Consider the following 13,079-nt stretch of genomic DNA (forward strand, 5'->3'; position numbering starts at 1 on the left):
CCAGCGGGCCACTTCGGCCCGCAGGTGGAACAACGGGACAGTACTGTCCCGCTGAAATCGGGATGCTGGGAAGGGGTGCCGCCCTCTACGGGTGGCGCCCTTGTGCGACCGCACTGGTCGAACACCCCTAGAGCCGGCCCTGCCTAGGAGTTTATGTGCCCTCTGATCTATCCGAACCTCTGTTATCTATATGTGCACACATTTTGTCTGGCTGCTATTAGGGCACACTCCTTCTATTTATTTGACTTTAACCTTGAAACCATGGAATGCATTTCTGATATGATTCAGTACTTTTAATATTTCAAGGTAAAATATAGTGAAGGTGTTATCATTATTTATATATTTTATTAACAAATTACAAAGCGCTTCACAATATTTATTCAGTCACATTAGTATGAAAATAATCGTTTATATAACTTTCTTATTTTTCTGCCTAGATTTTGCTGAAGATGCACTTCCAATCAGTGACTTTGATCAACTCACAGGTGAGGAAATAAAGAATTAATGAATGCATTCATTTGTATGGCTCTGGGGAATTTGCAGAAGTTCGCGCAGTTCCTGCCCTCCATCGTATGCTTGGGGAGTAATTGAGGAACAACAATTGTCTTAGAACTGTGCTAGACAGACATATTCATTTTTTTTAATACATTTTTATTTGAAGCATTGCAGTATACAGAAATATGAAGTAAGCAATAAAACAATGTAAATACAATATTGGAAAAGATGCGACAATGATGCAATAAATTTGCTAACCATGTCCAGTAATACATTAATTAATTTTATCATATAAACAGCAAGGAGCTAAGTTTCCAACCATTTATAAAACAAAAAAAACTATAGAATCGGAAATACGCATTTGTCAAGAAAACAATCAAATCCAGTAGTGTAATTAGAGAAACTAACGCAATAGTCCAGGTGGGAGGCAGCAGTTAAACAAATTGTCTCTAGAAATGAATAGGGGGATCCTGCGCTACAATTCCAGTGAGGTACCAGGTGGTCTGGTGTAAGCTGCTATGAATTTGCTGTTTAGTTGAGAGTGGTAAGGTATTAATATAAGATTCCCATTGTCCCACCTTGTTACATAATGTTTCTACCCAGTCCATTCTAAACAAAAGATGCAATTTGTCAAAGAACAAGGGTAATTGTGGTGGCGTATTAAGGATCCAACCCTGCAGGATTATCTTTCGACCAGCTGCGCTAAGAGCTAGTAACAATTTTTGCCCTCCGGGGTAATTTGTTGTTTGGGGTCGAATATCCCTAAAATAGCCCATTCCCAGGATGAATTGAACATGACTGACATGTTTTTCCTCTGCATATTGTCGTAGGAGGTGCTAAAAATAGTTAATGATAGGGCAAGCCCATAAACAGTGGTACATGTCTGCCTCTTCCTGGTGACATTTGGGACACTGATGACTTGTAGAAGTTAGATATATACAGTTTACAACATTCTAAATACTCAATAAATATTAACAGAAAACTAATAACACTAGAATCTGCGAATTACACTCGTTGGCACTTGACTGTGATCCATATATTTAAGACACTGAGGTAACATAACCAATTACTTAGAACTAAGTGGACTTATTATGTGATTACGTCCAATATTAGTCCTACAACACGAGTATATATGCCAAATAAGAGTTGTGGTCACCAATAGCAAGGAATATTGGTTTTCTTATTTATCGTGTCTGCGGCTGCCAGCCATCCTTATCTCTCTTTGAGAGAGAGGTTATATTCTCGCCCACTATTTTCCTGCAATAAGAATATTAATTGGATTCCTCAGGCAGGATTTAATAATTTTTCTATGTTATATGTTTGTTTGTCTTTTTTGTCTTGTCACTTAATTCAATATCCTCAGTGCTGTTAGCACTTAATATTTTAACGAGTGAATTAAAATTGTTATTTTATTACTTATTCATCATATCATTAATTTTTTCATACTAATATTTAAGAGTGCCCCAGCAAAGAGTCTATTTGACCTGCCTGTGCAGGGAATTTTCTTTCTAATTACACTAATCATACAGACCAAAACAATGCAGTTGCCCTTTTATAATTTTTTTCTCCCAGTGCCTGGAAGCTGGCTAAATACACTTTTATTTCCTTATTCTCAGAAGTCATAACACAAGATACAAACATCTTAAAGTTAGCAGCGAATCATAAATGCAGTTTCTCTTCAGCATAATAAGGATGAACACAAATACAGCAACATTGACAGAGATGATTAAGAGAATTCTGCAACTCTGACACAGGTCTGGTATGTGTCAATCTCTCACGTTAGCAGGTTAACATTTGGGGTGCAAAGAGCTGTCCTACCTATTTTTTTTTTAAATAGGGACTCTGATTAGCACAGTTTTCCCTGAAGTTTTCATAAGCAGCTGCAAACCATGGTTGGGTGTGACAGTCCTGCAATTAGCCCACTGGCTGTTACTGACACCTGGAGTCCTTCTCTTCAGAGCCGGATTTAGACCTCATGGGGCCCTAAGCAAGTTATCAGTTTGGGGCCCCACTCCCTCAACTGCATACAATTTTACACACACAAAATGCCCCCATAGCTGCACACACACACATTGCCCCCATAACCCTCATAGATGCACACACACTTCCCCATACAGTAGCTGCATGCACACATATTGCCTTACTAACACGAACACCCCTTACTGACAGAAATCACTTTTTGACACTGATACAGACACACTTACTGACACATACACAATTACTGACACACCTTACTGACACAGACACCACTTTCTAACAGACACCTCTTACTGACACAAACACACTTACTGACAGACACTGCGTAATGACACCGATACTGCTTAGTAACACAGATAAACTTGCCTACACAGACACCTCTTACTGACACACACACTTAATGACACGGACACCACTTACTAACAGACACATTGACACTACTTACTGACACACTGATACTACTTACTGACACACACACTGACACTGACACCACTTACTGACACACACTGACACTACTTACTGACACCACTTACTGACACCACTTACTGACACACACACTGACACCGACACCACTTACTGACACACACACTGACACTACTTACTGACACACACTGACACCACTTACTGACACACACACTGACACATACACTGACACCACTTACTGACACACACACACACTGACACCACTTACTGACACATACACTGACACTACTTACTGACATACATTGACACCACTTACTGACACACACACTGACACCACTTAATGACACACACACTGACACCACTTACTGACACACACTGACACCACTTACTGACACACACTGATACCACTTACTGACACACACTGATACCACTTACTGACACACACACTGACACTGACACCAATTACTGACACACACTGACACCACTTACTGACACACACACTGACACTTACTGACACACACACTGACACCACTTACTGACACCACTTACTGACACCACTTACTGACACACACACTGACACTACTTACTGGCACACACTGACACATACACTGACATACACACTGACACTACTTACTGGCACACACTGACACATACACTGACATACACACTGACACCACTTACTGACACACACACTGACACCACTTACTGACACACACACTGATACCACTTATAGACACACACACTGACACTGACACCACTTACTGACACACACTGACACCACTTACTGACACACACACTGACACTTACTGACACACACTGACACCACTTACTGACACTGACCCCGCTTACTGACACACACACACTGACACCACTTACTGACACGCACACTGACACCACTTACTGACACACACACTGACACCACTTACTGACACACACTGACACCACTTACTGACACACACACTGACACTACTTACTGGCACACACTGACACCACTTACTGACGCACACACTGACATCACTTACTGACACACACTGACACTACTTACTGACACACACACTGACACCACTTACTGACACACACACTGACACTACTTACTGGCACACACTGACACATACACTGACATACACACTGACACCACTTACTGACACACACACTGACACCACTTACTGACACACACTGATACCACTTATAGACACACACACTGACACTGACACCACTTACTGACACACACTGACACCACTTACTGACACACACACTGACACTTACTGACACACACTGACACCACTTACTGACACTGACCCCGCTTACATACACTGACATACACACTGACACTACTTACTGGCACACACTGACATACACACTGACACCACTTACTGACACACACTGACACCACTTACTGACACACACACTGACACTACTTACTGGCACACACTGACACTACTTACTGACACATACACTGACACCACTTACTGACACACACACTGATACCACTTACTGACACACACACTGACACCACTTACTGACACACACTGACAACACTTACTGACACACACACTGACAACACTTACTGACACTGACCCCACTTACTGACACACACACTGACACCACTTACTGACACGCACATTGACACCACTTACTGACACACACACACTGACACCACTTACTGACGCACACACTGACACTACTTACTGGCACACACTGACACATACACTGACATACACACTGACACTACTTACTGACACATACACTGACACCACTTACTGACACACACTGACACCACTTACTGACACACACTGACACCACTTACTGACACACACACTGACACCACTTACTGACACACACACTGACACTACTTACTGGCACACACTGACACATACACTGACAGACACACTGACACTACTTACTGACACATACACTGATACCACTTACTGACACACACACTGACACCACTTACTGACACACACTGACACCACACACTGACACATACACTGACATACACACTGACATCACTTACTGACACACACACTGACACATACACTGACATCACTTACTGACACACAAACTGACACCACTTACTGACACACACACTGACACCACTTACTGACACACACACTGACACCTCTTACTGACATACACACTGACACCACTTACTGACACACACTGACACCACTTACTGACACACACTGACACCACTTACTGACACACACACTGACTGACATTAATTTACAGTATTATACATTCACACAGCACAAGAAGACACACAACCCCCACCCCCTCCCCCCTGCGCCCCTCCTTCACCCTGCATTTCCAGCACTGCCACGCAGACACGGACCGGCTCAGATCTCCTCTCCTCTCCTCTCCTCTCCTCATAGGAAGCAGCCTCCTCCCGCGGACTGTACAGGTAATGGGGGTGGGATTGCCGAAGGGACACTTGAAGCGGGTCTCCACACACAGCACCAGTGGGGCTGGATGATGCTAAGAATCAACTCCCCTGAGTCCGATCCCTTTCCCTCCAAGCACTGTATAGTACAGTGCAGACACTGGAAGTGCGGGGCGGATCCGCGTGACGTCATGACGTCACGCGGTGAACGTTGTGCTCCTCCAGAAAAAAAAGGATTCCTGCCAATTACTTTTGTGGGGCCCGGCGACGGGCCATTTGGGACCCACCGGGCCCTAGGCAGCCGCTTATGTTGCCTTGTGACAAATCCGCCTCTGCAAGTTCTCTTATATAGAGCTCAAACATGAGGCTGTGCAGCGCACTCTTACATTCCTGCCCAGGCTTTCATGTCTGAAGCCTTATCATCCATTTCACAGACAGAGAGTATCAGAGTCAGGGTTCCTTATTAGCTGTCCCTAACCTCTGAGCAGAATATATCTTTAGATCTATTGTTACTGATTTTGCAGATGTGTAAATGCTGGCAGAAATATCCGCTCTTGTGTTTCAAGGTTTAATTTAACAATATTTCTAAATGTAAATCATAACCAGTAAAGCATGTGGAAGAACTAATCAACCATGTTAGAGCTAGCCAGTATATTTCACCCCTAGGTCGCAAAGGATCTCCCACAGCCTACAGAGCTTCAAACGCTCTCCAAATACATGCCAGTGGCACAGCATCTATGGATGGGGTCTGAACATTTTTCAATAAGGTGTGGCCATTCCCTCCTCCACACGGTCATAACGTGGCTACATACCCTTCATACTGGGACCTCATGCTGGCCCTGACTGTGTCGCTGTGTTTGGTGTTACTGCGCTTAGGGTTAAGCATACTTATCAACGCTCATGGAAGGTCCAGGAAAGTCCTGAATTTAGCAAAGCTCTTTCCCGGCCTACCAGAGTTTGCCCATCTCCCAGTGCCGTCTACTTGCTCATGTAGTGGGAGGCACAGTAGTTGGATGATGCGATTCGATGATATGTACTTCTGTCACTGCTTTACAATCCTGTGAGTTGCGGCTTTAAACAGCAGGGGTGGTGCCCTGATGACAAGAATGCGGGGCCATGCCCCCCGGTCACTGGAGTGGGTTGCCCCCCCCCCCCCAGGACTTTCCTAGAGGGGTTTTGATGAAAGTTGGCAAGTATACGACTAATAAAACCACTGTTGAATTGTATGCCTGTCCCTGAAGCCCTGACTCAACCTCTGCCCTCTTCAACCCTGAGATTAGGTAATGCTGTTGCTAAGCACCCCCCCCCCCCCCCCACACACACACACACACACCTTTTCTATTAAAACATTTTTATTGCTCAGATCTCTCCTTTTGCTTTTTCATTGGTAGTCAGTCAGTCATTCCAATAGAGCCTCACAACTTTAGGGGGCCTCCTATCTGATCTGACAGCATATGTTCCTTGTTGTCATGATAGGTGATTGTGCTGCTGCTATAGATCTGTACAGAAAAAAAACAATTTAACATTTTCTTTGGGTAATATTGCTTAGTTATTTATGCTGTAAACCACATCAGATTGACAATTACTCAGTTACACTTCTCTGCAAATATTAATTTATGTACAACTAACATATTGCTTTGTTATACAGATTGTTTGGAGCATCCAGTGGGTAAGTTATTTTTCTTTCAGATAGTGTAAAAAGGGATTTGGTGGATAAAAGATTGTATTGCGTGCTATAACCTATTGGCAGAACCTATGGAGATGCACTATGGGGGTCATTCAGACCCACTCGCGAGCGGCAGTACGCTCGCAAGTGGGTCGATGTTCCCCACTGCGCATGCGCACGACGGATGGAGCTCCGACGTGCGCATGCGCGAGACCCGGGGAGCGACGGGCTTTCCATCACTCCGGGTCTCGCACCAAAGGGGGCGTGCTGTCGATGTTGATTGACAGCACGCCCCCTTTGGTGGGCGTGGCGGCCAGACGGAGGCGTTCCCATGGGAACGCCTACCGTCTGAAGCCGGCCCCACTGACATCACTAGTGATGTCAGTGGGAGTGATTTTGGCTCTGATAGAGCCAAAATCACTCTAGGGCTTGTGGCAGGGAGACCCTACCGCAGGGTCTCCGTCGCAAGTCCAATGGTCGCGATGGTCTTGACCATCTTTTTGGCCGCTCGCATATGCTGTGGGTGGTCACCCACAGCTATGCGAGCGGCCAGGAGGCCGCTCCATTTTCATGGAGGAGGGCCCTTATTCAGAGCAAGCGCTCTGGTCAGAGCGTCCGGCTCTGAATCAGGCCCTAAGCCTTGGAGAGTGAAACTGGAGAGTGGTAAAGTAACAACCAATCAGCTGGGCCTGATTCAGAGGCGGATGCAAATCATGCACGGCTGCAATTTCTCATGGATTCTCAAGTGCAAAAATGTGCAAATGTCAGCTTAAGCTTTCCTCTTGTGTACTTCCGTGCGACAGCTTGAGCAAACCCTGCGGCACTCACTTTGCATATCTGAGCAAGGCTCAACTGCGCTGGCACTTACTCATTTGTACCAAAGATCTGAGGTACATACTGTAAAATGCAGACTGCTGCATCCAGGGTTCGTCCAACTTATTAAATTATTATTAATCATTATATGTGGGACCTCCTGAATGCAGCACAAGGCTGCAATGATAGGATGATTTGCTAATCAGTGTTCTTATTGATTCTGCTGGCATATGTTGGAAATAAAGCACTTAGGGCCTGATTCAGACCCACTCGCGAGCGGCTGTCCGCTCGCAAGTGGGTCGATGTTATGGACTGAGCATGCGCACGACGGAGGGAGCTCCGTCGTGCGCATGCGCCAGACGCGACGAGCGAAGGAAAGTCCTTCGCTCGTTGTGTCCGATCAAAGGGGGCGTGCTGTCAATGTTGATTGACAGCACGCCCCCTTTGGTGGGCGTGCCAGGGGCGTGCCTCCCTGACGGGGGCGTTCCCACGCCTCCCGTCAAAAGCCGGCCCACTGACATCACTAGTGATGTCAGTGGGAGTGATTTTGGCTCTGATAGAGCCAAAATCACTCCGGAGCTTGCGGTTGAAAACCTCAACCGCAGGCTCCGGCTCGCAAATTCGATGGTCGCGATGGTCTCGACCATCGCGACCATCACAATGCACGCTCGTATAGCCTGTGGGTGGTGACCCACAGCTATACGAGCGTCCAGGAGGACGCTCCATGAAAATGGAGCCCGGCCCTCATTCAGAGCGTGCGCTCTTACTCATTTGTACCAAAGATCTGAGGTACATACTGTAAAATGCAGACTGCTGCATCCAGGGTTCGTCCAACTTATTCAATTATTATTAATCATTATATGTGGGACCTCCTGAATGCAGCACAAGGCAGCTCACCCAGGGCCGGCCCTAGCCCAAATTCTTTGGTAAGCGAGTATATTTTTTGGCGCCCCCAGGCATATTGTTGCGCGTGCCCAAACAAATTAAGGGGCCGTGGTCTCATTGAAAAAGCCATAACCATGACACACACCCCTTTCTCGTCACTCTGGGAACAGTCCTTTCCATTCCATATGCACCTTAATGCAGTCCCTCAAGTAGTGCCCCTTATACATTACCCCCAGTATGCAACGCACTAGTAGTAGTAGTAGTAGTAGTAGTGCCCCTTATACAATACCCCCACCATCGACACACTATCAGTTGCAACATCGACTTTTCCAGCAGCCCCTGCCTGGTGCAGAGCCTCCCATGTAACTTTCTCAAAATATGGCCACTGTGACTGCGGCAATCACTTCAGGACACCTACCAGTCTCCACCCTGAAGAACCTATGGATCACAGACTATGTCTGAAATCATAGCGATGCCGAACGGAAATGCCTACGCCAACACACATCGGTTTGCTCAACTGCACAAACATCGGCTATGCATCCAGCTCTGAATCAGGTCCCTAATGACTTGTGGACTAAGAAGATCTAGTTAACACAAAGGACAAAATTTACTAAGCTGCAGGTTTGATATTCCAGCGGTTTTGCAACCCGTCGATTTACTAAGGCCAAAACTGCCAAGAAAGCACACTATAGAATAGAACAGAATTGAATATCAAAGCACCATTACTGTGTTAGACCATAGAAAGAATATAATAGAAACCGTGGATTTATGAAGCGGCGGTTTTGAAGTCAGCAGGTCACAAATTTACTAAGCATTGCATTTGATTTGTCTATTTAGATTCGATGGTGATACTCAGCGATTTATGTTTGTGTTCGAAATCAGTCGATTTGTCCCATTTACAATAGACTCTGCTGACAATAGAAGCATGAATCCGCTGACAGTCGGCAGAGGATTTACAGCACTGCACAGAGCAGTACGACCTGTGAAGGCCCTTGTGTTTACAAGTGTAAATTAAGGGTTAATTAAAAAAAAAATTGTGTGGTATCCCCCTCTCTCAAAAGCATAGAGTGCTATAGTGTAAGCCCCAAGGCTGGTTCAGCAGCTGCTGATTACTGGAAAAATGGGTGGGGGCCCACACAGTTTTTTTTAACCCTTTATTTACCGTTTTTAATAACCAAAAGGGCCTCATTTAAAAACAAGTTTTATCAAACATATCAAGTGATAAAACTTGTTGCGTATGATAATGGTGCCCCAGCCAATCAGCTCCAACTGTCATCTGTTGAAAATTGACAGTTGGGAGTTGATTGGCTTGAGCACCATTTATTAAAACTCTTTGATAAATGAGGCCCCAAAGGTGCGTATCCACTACACGAGAGTGGAATAACTGTACGATTACAACATGTTTCTTGTGTAGTGTATACGCGCCATCAGTCTGCGCAGACCGATTTGGATATACCCGCTGCTCACAGGCAGGTCTATTTATTTTGTGCATTGTGCTACGATTTTTGTATGATTTTGATCAGTTTGACTAACACGATTCTCAGTAAATCTGTGATTTCTATCCTTGTCAATGTTAACCATACAATATTTGGACCGATAGTGTATTCCCATGTATTGGAGCGTGAAGATGTGTTTCACCTGCGATTTGCCATCGATTTGAGGTTTAGTAAATCTACGATTTGCAAAATCACGGGGTAATCACAGAAAAACACCAAATCGAACCTTAGTAAATTTACCCCTATGGCTCAAGCACAAACACTAAGTTATTAAATAAACACTAAAGTGGTTTAGCACTTAACAACATTAATCATCTTTCCATCCATCAACTTTCGTAGATAATCTGAAAGTGCACTTGTCATGTTATTCAAGGCCACACTGGTATATTTATAATGTAAACTAAAGGTCTGTGTGACTGTGTGTAAACTGAAAGTTACTTTTGTAATTCCTTTTCTTTCTTATACCATGTTGGTAGATTTATATTTCACAATTAATAGCATTAGTGAAACTGTCTCAATTACATTTACGTTTAAGGGGGAAAAAAGATAAAAAAAAGAATTAAGACATCATGATATTCTTAACATGGACATTCTAGTACATAAAACATTGTGCTTGTATAAAACCAAATAGAGAAGAGATATCTATTTCTAATTCATATCCCCTTAATGATAGGATGATTTGCTAATCAGTGTTCTTATTGATTCTGCTGTCATATGTTGGAAATAAAGCACTTACTCATTGTACCTGAGATCTGAGGGACATACTGTAACATGCAGACTGCTGCATCCAGGATCCAGGGTTTGTCCAACTTATTAAGTTATTATTAAACATTACATTTTCCTCCCTCCAGCTCTCTGTAATTTATTCACTAAAACAGAGCTGGACATCCAGCAGTGTCTTACATTACTACATACAGTCAGGTCCATAAATATTGGGACATTGACAGAATTTTCAGATTTTGGCCTCTATTCACCACCACAAAGGTTTTGAAATGAAACAAACAAGATGTGCTTTAACTGCAGACTTTCAGATTTAATTTGAGGGTAATTACATCCAAATCAGGTGACGGGGTAGGAATTACAACAGTTTCAATATGTGCCTCCCACTTTTTAAGGGGCCAAAAGTAATGGGACTGTCAACTCAAAAGCTATTTCATGGACAGGTGTGGGCTATTCCCTCATTATTTCATTATCAATTAAGCAGGTAAAAGGTCTGGAGTTGATTCTAGGTGTGACATTTGCATTTGGAATCAGTTGCTGTCAACTCTCAATATGAGATCCAAAGAGCTGTCACTATCAGTGAAGCAAGCCATCATTAGGCTGAAACTTCAAAACAAACCCATCAGAGAGATAGCATAAACATTAGGTGTGGCCAAATCAACTGTTTGGAACATTCTTAAAAAGAAAGAACGCACCGGAGAGCTCAGCAACACCAAAAGACCCGGAAGACCACGGAAAACAACTGTGGTTGTGAATTATTTCCCTGGTGAAGAAAAACCTCTTCAAAACAGTTGGCCAAATAAAGAACACTCTCCAGGAGGTAGATGTATATGTGTTAAAGTCAACAATGAAGAGAAGAGTTCACAAGAGTGAATATAGAGGGTTCACTACAAGATGAAAAACATTGGTGAGCCACAAAAACAGGAAGACCAGATTAGAGTTTGCCAAACAACATCTAAAAAAGCCATTATAGTTCTGGAACAACATCCTATGGACAGATGAGACAAAGATCAACTTGTACCAGAGTGATGGGAAGCGAAGAGAAGGAAAGGAACTGCTCATGATCCAAAACCTCATCAGTGAAGAATGGTGGTGGTAGTGTCATGGCGTGGGCATGTATGGCTGCCAATGGAACTGGTTCCCTTGTATTTATTGATGATGTGACTGCTGACAAAAGTAGCAGAATGAATTCTGAAGTGTTTCGGGCAATATCATATGCTCATATTCAGTCAAATGCTTCAGAACTCATTGGACGGCGCTTCACAGTGCAGATGGACAATGACCCGAAGCATACTGCAAAAGCAACCAAACAGTTTTTTAAGGCTAAAAAGTGGAATGTTATGCAATGGCCAAGTCAATACCCTGACCTGAATCCGATTGAGCATGCATTTCACTTGATGAAGACAAAACTGAAGGGAAAATGCCCCAAGAACAAGCAGGAACTGAAGACATTTGCAGTAGAGGCCTGGCAGAGCATCACCAGGGATGAAACCCAGCGTCTGGTGATGGCTATGCATTCCAGACTTCAGGCTGTAATTGTCTGCAAAGGATTTGCAACAAAGTATTAAAAAGTGAAAGTTAGATTTAGGATTGTTTAGTTTGTCCCATTACTTTTGGCCCCTTAAAAAGTGGGAGGCACATATAGAAACCGTTGTAATTCCTACACCGTTCACCTGATTTGGATGTAATTACCCTCAAATTAAATCTGAAAGTGTGCAGTTAAATCACATCTTGTTTGTTTAATTTCAAAGCCATTGTGGTGGTGAATAGAGGACAAAATATGAAAATTCTGTCAATGTCCCAATATTTATGGACCTTACTGTACTTTACACATTGTTTAACAGTTGATAAAATTATCCATTAGCCCTACACATAAAACTTCCCTACAAGTAATGTCCAGACATGCCAGGCATCTGATCTGAGTATAAAAAATAACATTCTTTCTTAGCTCTGAGATCAGACTGGTAAATAAGCTGGCAAAAACTGTTAAAAAGCTCTCTGTGTGTACTCATCATCTCACCCCCTGGCCTTCACTCTTCTCAATCATTAATTGAGTGGATTACACACAGTGTGGACGGTGCCAGATTAAGCCCTCAGGGGGCACTGGGCACTTAACACAGAGGGGCCCACCCCTCTCCCTCTTGTCAGCACCGCCCACACTCATCATCTGGCCCGACCCACCTGTTTGGACCTTAAGCTGGGTACACACTAGATGATTTATTGG

General features: G+C 43.8%; 1 protein-coding gene across 1 annotated transcript in view; it reads left to right on the forward strand.

Annotated features, from left to right (window-relative positions):
- Positions 1-13,079, forward strand: part of CIITA (class II major histocompatibility complex transactivator) — a 121,516-nt gene that overhangs the window by 15,264 nt on the left and 93,173 nt on the right. Inside the window, exons 3-4 of the mRNA XM_088466838.1 lie at positions 438-485; positions 6,924-6,944. Coding sequence (XP_088322964.1) covers positions 438-485; positions 6,924-6,944 — 69 coding nt within the window. The remainder of the gene's footprint in view (positions 1-437; positions 486-6,923; positions 6,945-13,079) is intronic.

The sequence above is a fragment of the Taudactylus pleione genome, unplaced genomic scaffold (assembly GCF_031769625.1).
Source record: "Taudactylus pleione unplaced genomic scaffold, aTauple2 ptg000066l, whole genome shotgun sequence".
In the NCBI taxonomy this organism is placed as follows: domain Eukaryota; kingdom Metazoa; phylum Chordata; class Amphibia; order Anura; family Myobatrachidae; genus Taudactylus; species Taudactylus pleione.